This window comes from Castanea sativa, chromosome 10 (genome assembly GCF_040712315.1).
Source record: "Castanea sativa cultivar Marrone di Chiusa Pesio chromosome 10, ASM4071231v1".
NCBI lineage: Eukaryota > Viridiplantae > Streptophyta > Magnoliopsida > Fagales > Fagaceae > Castanea > Castanea sativa.
Genome location: NC_134022.1, coordinates 8,530,673 through 8,552,453, shown reverse-complemented (window position 1 = coordinate 8,552,453; position 21,781 = coordinate 8,530,673). Strand labels below are relative to the sequence as shown.

At 33.5% G+C, this 21,781-nt stretch overlaps 2 protein-coding genes across 2 annotated transcripts; both read right to left on the bottom strand.

Annotated features, from left to right (window-relative positions):
- Window positions 1-6,492: 6,492 nt before the first annotated feature.
- LOC142611965 (uncharacterized) lies at window positions 6,493-7,495 on the bottom strand. The gene is made up of 3 exons (XM_075784107.1): window positions 7,348-7,495; window positions 7,148-7,227; window positions 6,493-7,056 (listed from the first exon to the last, which is right to left on the bottom strand). Exons 1-3 carry the CDS (start codon window positions 7,493-7,495, stop codon window positions 6,493-6,495), a joined length of 792 nt encoding a protein of 263 aa, XP_075640222.1.
- A 9,410-nt stretch (window positions 7,496-16,905) lies between these two features.
- On the bottom strand, window positions 16,906-18,510 carry LOC142612880 (uncharacterized). Its single transcript, XM_075785055.1, has one exon. It carries the CDS (start codon window positions 18,216-18,218, stop codon window positions 17,127-17,129), a length of 1,092 nt encoding a protein of 363 aa, XP_075641170.1. The 5' UTR covers window positions 18,219-18,510; the 3' UTR covers window positions 16,906-17,126.
- Window positions 18,511-21,781: the final 3,271 nt, after the last annotated feature.

The window sequence follows — 21,781 nt, the reverse complement described above, 5'->3', positions numbered from 1 at the left end:
TTAAGATAATGATTGAACTCAAGATCTTCGGCTTTGATACCATGTTAAATTACCGATTATCCCCAATGTTTAAATTATTAAGAAATGATGAATTTAGTCACTTATATCATATTAAATTACTGATTGTCTCAAAAGTTTAAGCTATTAAGAAATTGTGAATTTAATCACTTAACCATAATTCTAACAAAAGCATGAGAGAGAGAGAGAGAGAGAGAGAGAGAGAGAGAGAGATTTCCTCTTGTACATGTTTGGTTGCACCTTCTTTCTTTTCTTCCATCTGTAATGGCGATCACCATCATATAAATTGGTAAGATGTCAAGAGAATGGCCTTTTTGGTAGTGGAGAAGATGATTGAGATCATTTCAGGCCATAGACTCATAGTAAAGTAATAATGGACACAATATATCGAACCACTTGGCAAGTACAATGGCTGGCTTAGTTCTTCATTTTTGTCATTTTCTGGCTCATCTAATAAAGTGGGAATGTTGTAAGAGTTAGATTTTGATGAACGGAGATTTATTTTGTTTTAAACCATTTTTTCTCTATGAAGGCAGAGGATTCTATAGAATACAACATATAGCGTGTAAAAGTAATATGTCTCATTTTTTAATTCTTGTGCCGTGGAGGTATAATCCATTTGATGATTGTAACTAATCTTAGATCAGTATAGTTTTTATTTTATTTTTGAAAAAAATTGGGTCAGATTCAAACTCCCTATATTTTGAAGTAAAAAATAAAAATGTTTTCGAGGAGGAAGACTAGGGGTAGATAGGCCCATAACCCTTCAACCAAAGCCCAAAAGCTCCTTATTCTTTTAATTTGAAATCAAACACCACAAAAATTTTGAGGACCGGCTGAATTGGTTCTTATTTGTGCACTATCATTCCGTCAACTAGGTTGAACGAAAAATATAGGATATATTACATGTGGTATCTCTAGTAAATTTTTTTTTTTTTTTTTGGTAGTGGGTACTAAGAAATTTAAATCGTACAAAATTTAATAAAGAGACAATTTGAATATATCAACGTTACAAAAAAAAAAAAACGCAAATTCATGAAATATTGCATTTTTTTTTTTTGGGTACTAACAAAGAGAATAATGGTGAGTTTGGTTCAGCTATTTAAAACTAAGCTTTTTGAAAAAGTGGAGTTTTTAAAAAGTGCTTTTTAAAAAAGCTGAGTGTTTAGTAAAAGCGGTTAAAAAGTACTTTTTGAAAAAACTAAGTGTTTAGCTAGCCCTTATAAAAGTGGTAGTTTGAGTGGTAAATTACCAAAAATGACAATGTAAATATAAAAGAGTTTGTTTCATACTTAAATCAACTACTTCATAATACTTAAATCAATTTTTCTCTTTCTAAAATTTTTTTCTCTCACCAATATTAGATAATAATAATCTACCACTTAAGATTTATTGTGAAAGTATTGTGAAAATATTGTGATAATTGATATTGATTTTAATTTGAACGTACTATTAACATTATTTTTTTTCTCTTTCTAAAAAAATTATTTTTTTCTCACCAATATTAGCTAATAATATCCTACCACTTAAAATTTATTGTGAAAATATTGTGATAGTATTTCCTTCTTTTTTCTTTTTCTTTTTTCCTCTTTTTTTCTCCTCCACGTACCATATTTCATTTTTTTGTTCTTCCTTTCTCTTAGCACTTTGTCTGTAACACCCACGCACTTCTTCACCTTGATCTTCTTCATTTTTTTTTTTCTCTAAATTCAACCACTCACAAACGGGATGATTTAGATCGGGAAGATTCAGATCAGGAAGATTCAGATCAAGAAGATTCACCTAAGGTAATTTCTCTTTTAATTTCACCAAAAATCTTCAATACCTCTCTCTCTTTGTAACCCCAAAAATTTTCAAGGTAAAGGGCAGAGTAGAGAGATGAGATGAGAGGAATGAGGAATCTAGAGTGAGAACTGAGAACATCTTCTAATTTATTGAAGGGTAATTTAATAATTGCCCATAGAGTCCAACAGATATATAAATCAACGCGCATGGGCTTTTCCAAAATGCACCTCAGAGCTCTATTCTGCGAATGCGCGTTCTCTTCATAAGCCCAAAACATAACTTTTTCCAAAAAGTTGCTTTTTATACCTAACTAAACGGGCTTTTTGTAATTGTAGTTTCAAAACGGGCTTTTTGGGTTGGAAAAGCTGAAACAAACGGGCACTAAGAGAAAAAAAAGACCAATAAAAGATAAATTGCAAATTAAAAAATGTCGATATAAGAATAATAAAGTGACCACTATAATTTCATAACAAATCTTATGCAACAAGTTGTTAACTGGTTATTGGTGGGTAAAACATGTCAAAATTGAACCCAAATTAGAATTAGACATAGCTTACAACATAAGATTTATTGCAAAATTATTGTAAAAATGTTGTAAATGTAACATTACTTTTATATTTATTGAACTCAAATTTTTATGATTCTCAAGTAAATGTGTTCAAAGTTTTTATTAAGGTGGTCAAAATTGGTTGATTTAGTATATAATATATATTTTTAAAGTATGTATATACATTTTTTTTCAAGTTAGGGTGATCACTGAACATATTTGTAGGGGTGTTAGGCCTAGCAATATTTTGTATCCATGTGTATATTGGGTCAGCGGCCCAGTCCGAGGACGCCTAATTGTCCGAAGATGGGGTAAGTGCTGTTAAGAAGGTGAGCTTTGATGAATAAAGAAAGAAGTCAAGTTACAATGGTCTGAAGAGAGGTGTCTCCTCGGCTGAACGAAGCCAAGGTTCGAAGGGGTGGTCTGCCATCCGGGGCAACGTCCTAAGAGATTCTATCAATACGGATAAGCATCACAGAAACGCAGAAGAGAGGGAAGTCCTAAAATATCTAAAGAGAAAGCTGCTACCCTCGCATTTAATTCTTTGCAGCTAACTCTTTGGCCGCATTAATAAGGAAGTGATACTTGAGTAGCAATGTTTAGCCTTACAGCTACTTTCAAAGGCTTCAGGAAGGTGCTGATGAGACAAGTATCTAGGTCAATAATCCGATTCATACGTGGAGGGTAGAGAGAGGAGGAAGGAGAATATAAAAGGGAGAGGAGACTACCAAGATAAGGGATTGAGAAAGAAAGGGAGAAAAACACTGTAGACTGAAGAACAATATTTGTAATCTGTCATTTAGTGAGATATATAAAAGAACTAGCCTCCTCGGATTGAGTTTGAGGACCATTTTCTTTACAAAAAACTGCTTCACCTTTGTTCTATAGTCATCTTGACTCATTATAATTGATGTACAAACTCATTAGAACTTAGATTTCAAACACACTCTCTACAAATTCATTGTATTGGGCTCTTTGGGCCTATTCTTTTCCTATCTTGGGCTTAGGTACAAATTATGTCCTTACAATATTAATTTAAAACAATTTTTTATATAATTTTTTATATAATTTTTTTTTTTTTGCATGTAATTTTTTTTTACAAGTAAGGCTGGTCCTAGGACCGCCCTCACATACAAGTAGAGCTACCAGTGTATATTACTTATTTGGTCCCTAATTGTTAGGTTGTGTGTCAATTTGGTCCATCACCTTTCAAATGTAGTAATTTGGTACCAAACTTTTTGGTATTGTGTCAAAATGATCATTACTTCTAATAATCAAAATTCTTAAAAATGGTTAAGTTTTTGGCTAAAGATTCAATGTTTCTACAATATCTTATATGTTTCAACTACGAGTTGGGCTTGTAAATTGTCAATTTAAAGAGAATTTCATGATCTTTAACATGAGCACAATTTTTTCACAATTGGAATGGATTTAGGTCTCAATCGTCAAAATATTTTTATCCAATATTTGATCGAGACAAATTAATTTATTTCATGTAATTACTTTTTATCTAATATTGACAGACTTGCCCACATGAAATTACTTCGGTTGTCATATCCATTTCCTAAACACCCCTTTCATCTCGACCCTATAGCATTCCATAGCCAGATTTAGCCTCATCAAATCTTTCTTGCTCAACATACCTTCATTGCTACCATACAACACTAGCTTCAAACCGGGAAGGACAAAGATGGCAATGCACACCCAAGTAGAGAAAACCCTATTTCTGTTAAACTCCACACTATGAGAACCATGACTTGAGGAGATTAAGAGACTTAGAGGGCAGGGACAAACCCAAAATTCCAAGCTGGGGAGAGTCGGAGTATAAGCAAAAAAAAAAAAACTTTAAATAGACATCCATATAGTATTAACAAGTTATCAATAGTAGTTAATAAAATAATATTAATAATAGCCCATAATAAAATCAATAATTTGTAACTTTTAGCAAATTGTGAAAAACATTAGGACAAGACTTCTGTCTCTACTACTTTGCACCAAACAAGGCATGAGATCAAGTAAAACCAGTGGAAAATGACTAGTGCACAGCTGAGTGTACACACGGTAGATACTAGATACTAGTCACAAGTTCCTTTGTTAATTGTAGCTTGTGTGTACTCTGTATGCACTAGAGTACGTGTAATAGACATTGTTGGAAACAAAAATACTATCATACCTAGCATTTCTCTTGCATAAAAGTACCAAGGGAAGTACTTTATCTATTTACTTTCAATTATCTATTTTCCCATTTTAATTGAAGTGTTGAACCATCAGCATTCTTACCAGTTATGTATGTAAAAGACATTATTTCAACATTTTACCTATATTTACCACGAGTAAAGACAAAGTCTCACAAATTCTTCCCTCTTCATGATGTAGGACTCTGCACAGCTACAATCGCATTCTTCACTGAACTAAAAATAGTGGTGGAAATGATCAACCTTGGCGTACTCTTGGTGTTCTACCTTGTGGCCAACTTTCTCATCTAACGAAAATATGTGATGATAAGCCACAACCCCCCTTCCCATACCTTCTTGTTCCTTTTCCTCCTATCATCTTGTGCTCTTGGCTTCTCCATATCATGGCAGTTCCATGAACAATGGTGGAATCTTTCCATTTTTGGAGGATCCATGATCATCATCACTGCCCTTTTCCAATACATGGTACCTTGTCTACGCCAAGACACGGAATGGTCGGTGCCATTTATGCCATGGCCAGCCGCAATGTTAGTCTTCCTTAATGTCTTCCTCATGAGCACATTAAAGAGGAGCGCATACCAAACTTTTGGTATATGGGCATGTTTGATAACTTCGTTCTATGTGCTATATGGTGTTCATTCAACTTACAAAGTAGAGGAGTTTGAGATGGGCGTTAATGAAGTGAATCCAAACTCATCAATCCTACAGCCTAAGGTTGATATTCAAGTGATTTGAATAATGAATGTCCAGCTAGAAAAAACAAAGCATTGAACACTTTGAGTTCTGTAAATTTTCAACATTTTTTTTCTCTTTAATTTCTTTTGAAGCAGTCATTTTAGTTTTAACTTTTAAGATTGAATTACAATGCCTATCTATGGAATTTCCTTGCAACAAGAAGAAAATCCCAAAAAACAGACACGCAACGAATAAATAATAGGTCACCAACAAAAAGGAAAGGCTGTTAAATTACCGATTGTTCCAAAAATTTAAACTATTAGGAATTGATGAATTTAGTCACTTAACCGTAATTCTAACACTCCTCCTCACGTGTGGGCCTAAATTTCTACTTAATAAGTGGGGGCCCAACATGTGAGAATTTAACATAATAAGTGAAGACAATGATCGAACTTAGGATCTCCTGCTCTGATACCATATTAAATTACCGATTGTCCTAAAAGTTTAAACCATTAGGAAATGACGAGTTTAGTCACTTGTACTATGTTAAATTACTGTTTGTCCCAAAAGTTTAAGCTATTAGGAAATTGTGAATTTTATCACTTAACCATAATTCTAACAAAGGCATAAAAGAGAGAGAGGAGAGAGAGAGAGAGAGATATTTCCTCATGTACATGTTTAATTTGGTTGCACTTTCTTTCTTTTCTTCCATCTGTAATGGTGATCACCTTCATATAAATTGGTAAGATGTCAAGACTCAAGAGAATGGCCTTTTTGGTAGTGGAGAAGATGATTGAGGTCATTTCATGCCATAGACTCATAGTAAAGTAATGATGGACAAGTTATATCGAACCACTTGGCAAGTACAATGGTTGGCTTAGTCACTCTCATGAGTACCATTAACAATTCCATATAGCCACTCTCATGAGTACCATTCTATAATTTCCATCCATTAACAGTTCCATATAGCCACTCTCATGAGTACCATTATAATCATCCATATTGGTTTAGTCTATACAACAAAGTAACAAATAATCAACCATTGCTAATACCACTTTAATATAAATCAACATAATAATCAACATCAACAAAGTAACAAAAGGCAACAATAACACTTTAATGAAAATTTCAAATGTGTTCACATTTCACATATATTAGTCCAAAGCTAATACTAAATATCACATAATTTAGTTTAAAGTTAATATAACATAGCTAATACAACATAAAGCTAATATTAGTCCTAAGCTAATACAGAGTACCACATAAAGTTTGTCACTTCTTTTGGTTCCTAATCATGACTTGTAGCCATTGCAGCTGTGACTCTGGGTCCTTGAAAGTAAGGAACATCTCCCTACGTGACCTTTTCATTAAGACAACAGAAGCTTCAACCACAAACGTACTTTCCTTTGCTCTCACAATCTCCATGACATTATCAATTGACCTTGATAACTCTCGAGAAGTACCTACAGACTTATTCTGACATACTTTTATTAATTCACTAATACGATCGTCCAACATTGCAGCTCCTCTTATCTTCTTCTTTTTCTTCTGTGAATGTATTGATTCACTAGTTCGCTTTTGTCCTGAACTATGTGATTGACTAGTATGTCCTTGCTGCAAACTATCAATGTCTAAACTCATGTCACATTGATTATCCTTAAATTTGGAGCTACCATCAGAATCACCAACACCCTCCGGTGGGATTGTTGGAGGGAGTGTATTTGAAGAAGGGGTCCATGTAGCTACTCCAGTTGCTACAACATCCCTAAACATTCTATCAAGTTGTTCTAGATTCTGTGGACTTTTTAGTCGAAATTTTGTAGCTTTGGGTAATTCCTATAAAATGTAATTGTCATTTCACTCATATTACAATAATATTAAAAATCTATCTCCAACTAACTACATATTAGTAAAATACTTAACTCACCTTCAACTTCCGGTCCCACCAATCATTACTAGCTTGGACCGTTCCCTTCACTGCATCCCAACCTAAACCTGTGACATGACCTATCAATTGTTCTCACACTCTCCAATCACCTTTTAATAAATCTCACCTACTTTTTAATTGGTCCTTATCATAATTTTGACCGGTTATTTCACAAAATTTGATCACCAAATTGCTCCAACCTTCGGTACTAAAGGCAGCACCTTTTATTCTATTCCCGGCTTCAATCTGTTCCACACAAAGGTTACAAAAAATAGTTGTCCAACTTGCTTCACCCCATAATGCTCTAGCCTTTTTTGTCTTGGAGTTGGAAGTGGTCTTTTTACCCATCTATAGAGTTAAGCAACCATAAGAAATGCAAAAAATAGAATTCATAATATTCCAATCTAGTAAACTAGTTACAAACAAACATGATCCAATAAATCCACAAACTAAAAAAAAAAAGTTTGATGATTTGGTGTGAAACAATTGTTAGTGTTAAGAAATGATGGTTTGAACTTTGACAGAAGAAAGAGGGAGAAACCAGGAATTTTTATGTGGAACTTACCTGTCTCAAATTCTGTCTAAAATTGCCCCATGAGTTTTAGAATTTCCTTTCATGATTCACCCAAACAAGGAATTTTATTTGATACGAATTTAAATTCTGTTTGGTATCCAAATTCTGCTTACAAATCTCCTCTAGCCAATTACACCATTATTAATTCTCTCATAATTCTTTAAAACAATTTTTATACATTCAGTTCCACAACACAAAAAACACAGCAAAACAAGCAGCATATGTGCTAAGACCTCTATTAAATTTAAACCACAGGTTCCATCATTCCCTTAAGAGTAGGAAGTGTGAAGAATTCATGGACTTCCTCTACCAGACCTATTATTCAAAGAATCAAAGGGCACCAACCTAAACAAACTCTGATTCAGCTCATCTCTCTTTGCAAAAAACCACCACTGCTTTGCTTTATAATCATACACTCAAAATTCTTGTTAGTTCCTATCAGAAAGTAGTCAACATTCTTCCAACTTTAATCAACATGTTTCTCCTAGGAAGTGCTATGACCATAGTCCACAAGTAACTTATTCTAACTTCTAAGCTCTATAATAAACAAACAATACTCAAGAGAAGAGATCACATAATCAACAGACCCAAAATCCAACCCGTAACAAAAACTAAAATACCCAAAACAGAACAAATATAACAAAACAAGCATATTCAACAGAACAACCATATTCAACAGAATAGAACATCACAACCTCGAAGAACAGAACAAGCTCGCACCAAGACAGACCCAAAATCCAACCCGTAACAAAAACTAAAATACCCAAAACAAAACAAAATTTTCAGAATCAACCCTAACAAATATTTTTCAACAAATTTCTCAGATTAGATTAGACATAAATTAAAATTTAAAAAAAAAATACAGCAACACGTGTTGAAGAAGACGAAGAAAGAAGAAGAAGAGGAAGAAGGCAGAAGAAGAAGATGAAGAGAGACTTACCACAGAGAGGCTTGTAGCAGCACGGAGAGCGCAGAGCAAAGAGAAGAGAGGTTGGCATGATGAGTCTTGAGAGAGGGCAGAGCAGAGAGATTAGAGATGAGAGGCTCTGTGAGGAATGCGTGAGAAGTTTGAGAGAAGAAGGGTAAAGTAAGATTTTTATTAAAGGGTAAAGCAAGGAAAATTTCGTAACATGACATGTGGTCCAACGGATACATTAATGAACGCGCACTCTACTTTTCTAATTTGGTCTGAAAAGACCCATAAATGTTATGTGCGTTTTGTGAAGAAATGGGAAACACAACTTTCCATCAAAGTCAAAATTTTCAACCCTCCAAACATAAGACCAATGTTTGCTTTTTCAAAAAGCGCGTTTTGGGGCTATAAAAGCTGAAACAAACAGGCACTAAATGGAATTATATTGAAAAGCCGAAACCAATTTTGCTCTCATTTTTCATAGTTTTTCTCCATCATCTGGTCTCTCACCAGCTGACTCTCACCTCTATATGCCTCAGTCGCTCGCCTCTCTCATTCTAGCGAAGCAAGGTAAGTCCGCCTCTCTCTCTCTGTCTCTCTCTCTTTGTATTTTTCCACCATGTCTCTCTGATTTTTGTGTCTCTCTATTTTGGCCCTTATATTGAATCTTATAATGGAGGCAAGACTATAGATATATTTCTATTTACATTTTACTTTTTCAAAACTTTGAATCAAATTAAATACACATATTCCCGTACTTGTACATTTTGATATGTTTATTACTAATAATTAATAATAAAAAATTTGCCATAAATAAGCCAAGTTGATAAGAGTATTAAAATTTTAGGACTAATTAATTTAATTTTGACTGCGAGCCAAGCTTGAGCTTATCACTGAACAATATTACATGTTCAAGCTTGTTTCTTTTCTTTTTCTTTCTTTGTGCCAAACAAGCTAGTTTGTTCGTGAGCTAATTAACTCATTCTTTTTCTAACTTATTTTCCTAACTAAAAAAAAAACCCTTATTTTTCCCAATATGATAAGCACCATCATGGTTTTGAAAATCGGTTTAGTTGGTTCTACCAGTGAATTGTGCCTAAATTCAGTTTGGTTCTATCTAAAATTGAAAACACGATTCAATCGAGAACTAGACTAGTTTTTTATTAGTTCTGTTTGATACAAAAAAGCATAGTTGTTAAACGTAGACCAACTTGGCAGGTTGCACTGAAAACCCGGTGACCTGACACCTAGATAAGTTCGAGTGTTTAAATAGACCATTTCTGCCTATGAGCAGGTCAAACCAAGTCAAACCCAACGAGTTTATGGCGACTTGTGTAATCTGGATGAGTTTTTATCACCTGGCTAAGTTTCTGAAATTTGTAAAATTACATCTATAGGTTCACTTTGGGTAATACAAAGGATGAAAGCATTATTTGGAATGATAGGGTGTAAAGTGTATGTAGGTGGCTTTTTAGGCCTGCCATCAAATCCCAAGGCTCAACCTTGGACAGGCGGTAGAAACTACCAAGCTAGAGTACGGTATGGGCAGAGGGAATTTCCGATGGAGTGGTGAAAAACATAGAGATCGGAAAGAAAACCAACGGTGAAAGCCTTCTGTTGGGCCGACATTGGCACTGAGAGACGAAAACTAGGGGACCAAGAGCTAACTATTGAAACTTTGGGTTATCCGGACACATACTTCATGAAATGGTTTGTGCATGTTTTTTTTCTTGGAGCAACAAAGTCTAGTTGGTAAGCATTAAAATATCGTATCATTTTTTATATTCATTTCTATGATCATAGAGGAACCCCTTTACCATTCCATTTTGTATAAATAATTACCTTATTTATTGTTTAATGTGTCATAATATGGTAATTTAAAGAGGAGAAAACTTAAATTTTTTTAATAAAAAATGCACTTCTTTGTTTGTCTACCTACTTCCAAGTATAAGTACTTGTGAGGTGTGGGGGGTAAGGGCTGGGGTTTAAGTCTCTAGGAGGAAGTTTCATACACATATACACTTAAATTAGGATAGAGTGAAATTTCTATCTTGTATAAATAAAAGGTGTTACGACTTTATGTAGTTTAATCTTTAATGAGATAAAGAGAGTTGTTTTGGGAAAATTTCTCATTAATATGATCACATTAATGCCATCAAAAGCAAGAGAGGAAAAGTAGGTGTCGAACTTATTTAATGAGAAACCACATCAATGCATTAAAAGCAAAAAACAATGCAAATATTATGAATCTATTTAGTATTATTTTATTTTGGGAAATGCTTACGAATGCTCTTAGGATATTGGTAAATAATTCATTTAAAGAGAGTTATGGGAAAAGAAAAAAAAATTAATATTTTGACAGTTTTTTTCATTTCTCATAAAAGTGGTGTCAAAGCTTTTCTAAAACAGAAACGATATGTCCATAACATTTTTACAATATTTTCACAACAAATCCTAAGTGACAGGTTGTTACTGACTGTTATTGTCGGGGCAAAAAAGTAATTTTAATATTAGGTTCAACTTTGAACCAGTAACAACTAACCACTTATGATTTATTGTGAAAATGTTGTAGACGTAGCACCCCTCTTTCTAAAATAAATTGTTAATCAATGCTCTAGGGCACTTTTAGCATAACCCTTATATATTTAGGAAATTCATTAAGACATTTATTATTTATATTAGGTGTCATGACTTTTATGTAGTTTAATCTTTAATGAGATACAGGGAGTTTGTTTTGGCAAAATTTCTCATTAATACAATCACATTAATGCCATCAAAGGTAAGAGTGGAAAAGTTGGTGTCATACTTATTTAATTGGAAACCACATCGATGCATTAAAAGCAAAAAACAATGCAACTATTAGGAACCTATTTAGTATTATTTTCCCCTAAAAAAAAATAGTATTATTTTATATTTGGAAAATTTATTAGGACATTTATTATTTTATATTAGGTGTCACGACTTTTATGTAGTTTAATCTTTAAAATGGCCCCATTGGTGGCATGCTGTATTTTTTAAAAAACTAAAAAGGTATGCATTTAATGATTGTGGAGAAGAAATTTAAGGGGAGGGAGAAATTTAAGGAAATAATAAAAAAAGAATTTAATGCTTGTGGGAAAGAAAATCTATATAATAATAATAATAATAATAATAATAATAATAATAATAATAATAATAATAATAATAATAATAGGTAAAGTTGAGAGAAAATCTAATTAGGTTTCAAATTGGAATTTAATTAGAGTGAGTTAATTCAATGTAAAAATTGGATTTCAATTTTGCAACATGTGTCCCATCTAATCTAAGGTTTTTAATTTTTCTACCAAATGAGTTAATTTAGTGTAAAAAAAAACGAGGAGTCCAATATAAGTAAACCATAAAAAACTTTAATGATTTTATATTTATGAGTTTTTTTTTTTTTTTTTGGTAGAACTAAAAACAATTCTAGTTTATAAGTTATCTATATATATATATATATATATATATATATATATATATATATATATATATATATTAATAAGTAAAGTTGAGAGAAAATCCAATTAGCTTTTAAATTAGAATTCAATTAGAATCTAATTTTGCGTTACGTGTCCCATCTAATAAAATTTTTAAAATTTTTGAACCAAGTTAGTTACTTTAGTGTAAAAATGGGATTTCAATTAGAGTTTAATTTTATGGCACGTGTTCCATCTAATCGAAATTTTTTAATTTTTGAACCAAATGAGTTAATTTAGGGTAGAAAACAAGGAGTCCAATATAAATAAATCATAAAAAAACATAATTATATATCTAACACTATATATAAAGTTAGAGGAAGAGAGAGTTTGAATGATTTTATATTTATGAGCATTTTTTATAACTAAAAACAATTCATTTGGCACAAAAATTATATATATATATATTAATAGGTAAAGCTTAGAGTAAATCCAATTGGAATTTACAATTAAAGTCTAATTTTGCGTCATGTGTCCAAAATTATTTATTTTTAGAGAGAATTTTATTTCTTAATTTTGGAATCAATTGTGGGACCATATCATAAATATCCATTCAAATGAGTTATTGTGTACAAAAACTAAAGAGTCTAGAATTAATGAATATAAAAATATTTTTAAAATAGACAATTTACATTTTCTACCTAATAACATTCTTACAAGACTTTTTAAAGAGTTAAAAAATATATAAGAATGTTTATCAATAATATTTAAATTATATATGTAAGATTATTATACTACGCATCTTAATGCGTATTTTTTAAGTATATCCATGCATATGTATGAAATTACAAGCTAGTTTGGAATAATGGTACAACACAAATAGCCAGGGGGTCAATTATAGTGGGGGGAGGAATTCAAATCAAAATCAACATGTACAAAAAATTATAGAATATTAAGAAAGTACTATAAATGCATTCTCTCTCGTCTCATATGAATTGTGGATTTCAATATTATGGGAGAGGGGAAAGTGGGCATTTATGACACTCTCAGAGTATTGGTGGCACTGCCAAGGAAGCGAGAGGCAACAACTAGTTAACGAGGATTTTAAAATAATATTCAATACTATTTAGGAGTATATAAGTAGGAAACATATAACTAGATAATATATATACACACACACACACACATAATTAGTAGGAAAATTTTTCACACTTTTAAAATTTTAAAATTATTAGTTAAATTATTTTTGACGTCATTTGTTTAACCCCGGTTGGACTAGAGAACTGGTAACCATTCTCTTTTTCAGTTCTCTTACTAGTCCAATTTTTAAAACCATGAACACCATGACTATAATTTTTAGCCTTTCACAAATATATGGTAATAATTAATAAATATATAACTTTTTATGAACAAAATATATAAATTGAGTTAATTAGATAGAACTATTTCCGTTTATGAACTTATAAAAATTAGATTAACCCACCTTACATTATTAAAAATTATAGATAACTTTACTAGAATTGGAATGCATAATTATTGATAAACTACAAATAATAATTTGAGATTTTATAAGTTATAACAATCCTTACACACACACACACACACACACACACACACTTAAATTGAACCTCATACTTACGAGTCACGAGCTTATTTACGAACATGTTATTATATATGAATTAGGCTCGTTTAATAGTCAAGCCTAAACTTGGGCTTGACCTTAGCTTGTTTGCTAAATAAGTGATTATAAATGAGTTTTCTCTTGAGCCGAGCTCAAACCATTCATAAACAACTCAATTTATTTATAGCTCTTACAAAAGATTATGACAACAACTCCATTCATGATCCTAATAAAAATGCAATGGGGGTAGAGTACACTTTTGAACCCATGTTCAAGTAGTGTAATTTTAAACAATGTTATACCACTCAATATTTTTTTTTGTTAAATACAAACTTTGACAATACACTATTGGATCTTTTTATACCCTCTATGCTTGCAAAATTTTAGGATGATGAGAAATCATTAACTATATTATCTATAAAATACTTAATTTTTAAGTTTTTGTATTTTAAAATTGTGCATAAAATATGAGTTTATAGATCGATTTGTAAGTTAACCCAACTTGGGCTTGACCTTAGCTTGTTTGCTAAATAAGTGATTATAAATGAGTTTTCTCTTGAGCCGAGCTCAAACCATTCATAAACAACTCAATTTATTTATAGCTCTTACAAAAGATTATGACAACAACTCCATTCATGATCCTAATAAAAATGCAATGGGGGTAGAGTACACTTTTGAACCCATGTTCAAGTAGTGTAATTTTAAACAATGTTATACCACTCAATATTTTTTTTGTTAAATACAAACTTTGACAATACACTATTGGATCTTTTTATACCCTCTATGCTTGCAAAATTTTAGGATGATGAGAAATCATTAACTATATTATCTATAAAATACTTAATTTTTAAGTTTTTGTATTTTAAAATTGTGCATAAAATATGAGTTTATAGATCGATTTGTAAGTTAACCCAACTTGGGCTTGACCTTAGCTTGTTTGCTAAATAAGTGATTATAAATGAGTTTTCTCTTGAGCCGAGCTCAAACCATTCATAAACAACTCAATTTATTTATAGCTCTTACAAAAGATTATGACAACAACTCCATTCATGATCCTAATAAAAATGCAATGGGGGTAGAGTACACTTTTGAACCCATGTTCAAGTAGTGTAATTTTAAACAATGTTATACCACTCAATATTTTTTTTGTTAAATACAAACTTTGACAATACACTATTGGATCTTTTTATACCCTCTATGCTTGCAAAATTTTAGGATGATGAGAAATCATTAACTATATTATCTATAAAATACTTAATTTTTAAGTTTTTGTATTTTAAAATTGTGCATAAAATATGAGTTTATAGATCGATTTGTAAGTTAACCCAACTTGGGCTTGACCTTAGCTTGTTTGCTAAATAAGTGATTATAAATGAGTTTTCTCTTGAGCCGAGCTCAAACCATTCATAAACAACTCAATTTATTTATAGCTCTTACAAAAGATTATGACAACAACTCCATTCATGATCCTAATAAAAATGCAATGGGGGTAGAGTACACTTTTGAACCCATGTTCAAGTAGTGTAATTTTAAACAATGTTATACCACTCAATATTTTTTTTGTTAAATACAAACTTTGACAATACACTATTGGATCTTTTTATACCCTCTATGCTTGCAAAATTTTAGGATGATGAGAAATCATTAACTATATTATCTATAAAATACTTAATTTTTAAGTTTTTGTATTTTAAAATTGTGCATAAAATATGAGTTTATAGATCGATTTGTAAGTTAACCCAACTAGCACAAAAATTCCTATTAGACTTAAGAACATAGAGAATATGTAATTCAACAATGTGATTTTCAAAATATAAATGCAATAGAATAACTTTGATAGTATAATATTGTTTAAAGTTAAGCTATGTGTAACTTGATCTTAACTTATATATACAGTGAAATTTCTTCGAAAGAGTGGAAGTATTGAAAAAGATAGAGCTATTGTTATTGTGTACTGGATAGTCCATATAATTAGAACCTATTGGAGGCTAGCTCTAAGAATTGTTTTGAACATGTGTAAAACTTGAGGAGAGTCTATTTTATGGTTAAGTTTTATTTTTTATATTTACCATTGTACATGGTGCCACTACATTTTACATGATACTAAGAGTCCGTTTATGAAATGATGAAAATTGAAGCTTATTTGATTTTGTAACTTCCTTTTAGTACTATTTGTGGATTTCATTGCACTTTTTAGTATTTTTTATGGGTCACATTACACTTTTTAGTACTATTCATAGGTTTTATTGTACTATTCAGCTAGCTTTTAACTTTTTTTTCTCCTACACTTTTAGCAAATTTTTTTCAGTTTTAACTATATAAGTTGTTCTTAAACGGATACAAAATATACTTTTAGATTTATAATATTCAAAGTGCATCCATTTATATGGATTCAGTTCACCTTTAAAGCCACATAAGACCTATGACTCATCATCCTACTTCGCCAGATTTTGGCAAAAAGCAGTGAAGTTTAGGCCAGTTCAAAGTTTGGGTTCAACCACAAATGCCATCTTTTCTTTTATACAAGTCAGCCAATTGCCTGAGCTTCCCTATAGTAGGCCTGATTGATTGAACAATGCAATGCCTCTACCCAGCAGGAAAATGCCGGATTTATGAGTTTCCAGATGGAAGATGAAACTCTATTATAACTGAAAAGGGAAGCCATTGAGGTCTAAAAGGTGATACCATGTTGGGAAAATGCAGTCGTCATGTTACTAGAAACAATATCTGAAGCTCAATTCCCAAATCATTCAAACCCAGAACAGTTAATTGAAACATGAAGGAAGGAGGTCGGTGGTGGTGGTGACCATGGCGGCTTTGGTTTGAAATGCCATTTAGAAAGGCTCATGTCAAAGAAGACAATAATGACATCTCCAATCCCCTGTTTTTACATGAAATTTTGTTTCTGAATATAACCAAACCTCTTGGAAGCCTTTCAAAATTAGCCGAACTATGTCAGAATAAATATCCTTATAACTAATATTATGAACTTCAATGTCACTTCTTCCATCAAAAAGCCCAAATTAAACAAGTTCAAAGTTTGGTTGTATAAATTTTTTAGCCTAGCAATCCTAGAAGTAGTACATTGTCACTAACAATTAAAGCCATCATTCAAGAGCAAAACTAACCTATAGTTCTGCAAATTCAACCACCAGAAAGTAAAGAGAAAAAAAGCTTAAGGAAACGCACAGCACAAAAAACATACGCAATGATTCTTTGTGAATCAACTCACATAATTCATTTATCTTTGAACCTCGAATATACTATATGAAGAAAAGAAAGTCAAAAGGTTAAAACCAACTTACAAAACTAAAACCCGCAGCATGTGAAAGTTCCATCCTACGGAAAAAGTTTCCTAGTCATTCACCAGGGTAGGTACATAAAAGGAACATTCCTAAATTTGCAAATTCCAAGTAGAACTGTAACTTCACTTCCATCTAAGAATCAACTGAAACCACCTTCACTTTCTTCTTTTTCCTATCAAACATTGCATTCAGAAAGGCTTCCACAGCAAGTTTATGTGACTCGAGTATCACCTCGTTGCGCTTCACCTCCATCTCCATCCTCATTTTCTCAATCTCCATAGCCATTTCCATCTTCATCGTCTCCACCTTCACATACTCCTCCCCCAACATCTTAATCGACGAAACCACTGCCGCAAACGAACCCACCACCTCCCTCTTCTTCCGAAGCACATTCCTATTCTTGGATTCAAAATTCGAATTCTTCGGACTAATTCTCGAATTCACAGAATTCCCACCTCTTTTATCAATGGCATAGTCCATCCTATGCTTGTGTTTAAACTCCGGACTAAACTTCTCACCTAATTTAACAGAATTCTTCTGCTCAAACCCCGGGGGCACCAAATTCCTTTCACCCAAGGTTCTGACAGGAAACCCACCAACATTTTCATCAAAATCAAGCTTAGAACTACAACTATCCGTAACGGTGCTATAGCTTCTCGACCTAATCTCCTGAGGCGCCACCAAATTTTGACCAACTAAGCTCTCTACGCCAGACCCACGTCTCGATTTGCGGTAAAATTCATGATCAGCATTGAAACTCCCACCAACTTTGGAAAAATTTTTGGCCGTCAAAGCCTGAGAAATCGAATTCCTATCAGAAAGGGTTTTAATAGAAATCCCATTTCCAAAACCAGGAACAGAGTCAGAATTATCATTAGTCTGAGCAATTTTCTTCTTCTTGGGTGGCACCGGAGACGAAAAAGAAGAGGAAGAGCGAGCTTCTATATCGTCCAAGAGAGGGAAGAGGACCCAGGAAGAGACGAAAGAGTGATGATTGTGCTTTTGCTTTTCGGAACGGTAGCGTTTGCGGAGCTTCTCCATCTTGTGGCGGCACTGGGTGGAGGATTTGGAAGTGACATCGGTAGCCACGGCTTCCCATTCGGAGGCGCTGAGGTTGCCGCGGCTGCCACTGCGGCTGAGCCACTTGTCGTTGAAAGATGAGATTAGAGCTATGGTTTCGTCGTGGGTCCAGCATGGTGGTGGGACCCTGCGTGGGGTGGACATGATGGTGGTGGTTGTGGTAGGGTAGGGTCTTGTGGAGTAGTTTTAAAGGAAGGAAGTCGTCGGTGGTGGTGGGGGGTGAGTCTTGGAGTGATGCTAGAGTGCGCGCAAAATAGAAGAGAGTGGTAGAGTAGGCAGCTGAATTCATCACTCACCAGCCGCTGACTAATGGGGCTAGGAGCCCCACGAATTGCATTCATTGTACGGATGCCATGTGTGTTGTTGATCCTTCGTTCTTGATGTTGCCTCATTGGTCGGCTATCGTGGTGGTGATGGTGTCATGTGTGTTGAGAAAAAGTAAGATTGGTGGTTGTATTTGATGGGCTGTAGTACAGGCCATACATGAATTGATTTTGGGCCATCTAGACTCTTGATAAACTCTCTAGTCTTTTCCTTATTTGGAAAATGCTAAAGTCATAAACAATTTTACAAATTTTTATACAAATTGTTAATATAGTGAATAATAATTAGTAAGTAAAAAAAATTATGTTATTTGGTGGGTTCATATGAGAATTAGTAAGAATTTAACACATCAATAATTTGTAAAAATATTATTAAAATATTTTATGGATGTAACATCACTCTTTTGATTTTTCAGGTTGAAGTCCAAAATAAGTTCAACTATTCAAAATAGACAATTTTGAAGGCAACTATGGAAAAGAGCTATATTGAATCACGTCCCTTTCATCAACTTGAAGAGGAAGTATTGAATGATACTCGTCTCTCACGAAATGTATGGGTCCCACATGTGTAGACCTTATTACTTTGAGAGTATAGTCTCATGAGACCGCTTCATGAGATACCCTTTTCATTTCAAAGATTGGCATGTTATCAAACTCTTTGCCTTACTACATGCGGAAAAACCCACCAACTTTCATTAGGGGAACCCTACAAATACCCTTTAAAATAGAGAAAGTATGTACCCTTTACAATAGGTGTTGTATGTGGGAAACGTAAATCAAACGTTTTATAAAAAACATCTTCTAGGGATAGCCCTGCATAGATTATTTTGGAGTCTGTGAGTTCCTGCTTTGGACAAAGCCCAATAGTTTGAGAGGACACTGGGCTTCCAAAAGATAATATAAATAGTCGGTAGATTAGGTTTGACTCACCGTGGCTTTGTTGGGCCGTTTACGAGCCAATCTATGCACAAAACATGGGCTCCAAAACACAAATATACATAAACATATATATATATATATGTGTGTGTGTGTGTGTGTGTGTGTGTGTTAAACATATGACTAAGGAGTAGCAAAGGAACTAAAAAGAGTGCAAATAAAAGGAACGTTAGAGATCCTCAAAATAGAGTGAGATTATATTTCCATTATATCAAGTATTTAAATACATTGAATCCTACTTTGCTGGAATATATCACAAGGTTCAATAAAGTTCAAAAATCACAGACTTAGATAGCCCTCTTTGGGATTTTAAGACTTGTAAGGTTTGAATCCCTTTGAATCCAAGTGTATCTTTTAATATTTCCTGTAGGATCCCTCACAGTATCTCAATTTTCTGTATTTCAAGCTCACAACTCTCTTTTTGTATCTTTTCTAGAGTATTAAGTGCTTCTTTTTGTTGAATGCCTTTTAGCTGGAGCTTTAGCCCCTTTTATAGTGCCACTTCTAGGTTTTTTTTTTTTTTTTTTTTTTTTTTTTGGTGCCATTAATCCATTCTCTTGGTGCTTTAGGTACCAGAACTAATGTTATGTTTGTAATATTGGTAGCTGATCATTTCCTCTTTCTCTCATTATTTCCCCTTTTGAGGTTTGGCAGCCCAAAAGTCTCCAGTTGACCTTCCTCTCATTGGAGATCCTGTTTGAGTAATCCTAGATACTCTTCCCAAGTCAAGGCTTCTTATCATTTTCCCAAGACCTTTAAAAAGAAATCTTAGAGCTCTGGCTGCTTTACACTTTGTCCTTTTCCTTTAAATGGGCAGATTCCTCATTGCTAATGATGAAAGGCAGAAAGGCTCTTAGCCACCTTCCTTTTCGGTTCCTTTTTTTTGCTTTACTTGAGGTACTAGGCTCCGTCATCAAATGCTGACATCTAAGCCACCATCTGTTCCCAGAGCTTTCTTCTGAATTGTGGGTGGCTGATGGAACATGACCTCCTTCGTTTCTTGTGTCCATGGGCATGCTTCTCTAAGCTATCCAAATCCCAGCTGGTTTTCCCCAACATTTCCTGAGGATCTCGCTTAACTCTAGTGGATCCTATGCAACTTGGCTAGCTTCTACCTGTCTCTTTTTTGGGCTTCCTTGGATACCACCTCTTACTTAAGTCCATGGCCCCATGCTTCCCTCTGTACCTCTTTTTTTCCCAATTCTTTTCTCCCCATGGGCTAGGCTTCTCCCTTCTTTATTTTTTTGAGGGCCAAGCCTTTCTTCTTCATGGGCTGTGCCTCTCCCACTTTTAATGGTCTGGTTCCTTATTACGATTTTGAACCTCAATAGAGTCCTAACAATAAGAATGCTATAAGACACTCGCTCCAAGTCAAAGACATAGTGGAGGTGATTGCCAACAACGGTATACACCAAGCTCTACTAGCTTAGTGGCTTTTAGCATAACAAAGACACATACTATTAGATTTTCCCACCCTAGTGGGAGTAGTGGTGATTAAGCTATAACATTGACTATCTTAACCAAAGAGAATTCTCGTATTAAAGAGTTTAAACTGGTTGAGATGGGCAAAATCCTTATGATCAAGAGTTGGTCGAATTGAGAGAAGTCTAGAGGCTTCAAGAGAACTCCTTCCTTGATGAGAGAAACGATCTAAGAGATCACGTTCCCCAAGCAGAACCCAGAGATGCGATCAAGAGCCCAGCCATTGTAGGATGCACAAGTCAAAAGATTACTTTTGCCAAATCTAAAGTTTAGATTCTAAGAAGCAATGCAACCAGATGAGAACGCCAAACCATGGCCCTTGCCCCAGTCCTAAGAAAAATAGGAGAAGGGATTACTTAGGGAACCAAAGGCAAGGATCGTCGCAGTTCTAAAAATCTAGGGAAAATCTTACTTTGGATATCCTATTGTAGAAAACATTAGAATCCACATTTTTCAATCTTTTTAGAACTAGGAGAAAATGATAATTTACATGGATGAAAAAAAAATCCATGATTGAACTTGAACTAAAAATTCACATTACATGTGTTCAAGATGTAATCAAGGATAAATTGGTCTTTTTTATGTATAAAACAATGCTTTGACCATGGTTTGATGAAAGCTTAATTTTTTTGTTTTTTGTTTTTTTGTTTTGTTTTTAGAGATAATTACAATATGTTACTAACCCCGCAGCTCGAACCCTTTCCCCCCTAAGTGTATATGTCTATAAAATTCTCCCATTGAGACTTGAAATCTCAACCTTTGCCCCCCCACCCCACAAGAACTTAGTGCTTGTTGAGTGGTCATCATGGTGATGAAAGGTTAATTTTGATTGGTCAAGATATAGTCTTATTATAAATATGCATGATTAACATGATCTTAGATTAATTTTTAACAAAGTATACTTTTGGCATTTAAAGTTTTGGGTTTTTATTTATATTTACTTTTAGTACTTTACATTTCAAAAAT

Bases quoted from the DNA above. Each gene is read 5' to 3' on its own strand.
- LOC142611965 (XM_075784107.1), bottom strand. From the start codon at position 7,495: ATGGGTAAAAAGACCACTTCCAACTCCAAGACAAAAAAGGCTAGAGCA. The intron at 7,228-7,347 runs GTTGGAGCAATT...AACAATTGATAG, and splicing joins TGCTGCCTTTAGTACCGAAG to GTCATGTCACAGGTTTAGGT. The intron at 7,057-7,147 runs GTGAGTTAAGTA...TACATTTTATAG, and splicing joins GGTGGGACCGGAAGTTGAAG to GAATTACCCAAAGCTACAAA.
- LOC142612880 (XM_075785055.1), bottom strand. From the start codon at position 18,218: ATGTCCACCCCACGCAGGGTCCCACCACCATGCTGGACCCACGACGAA.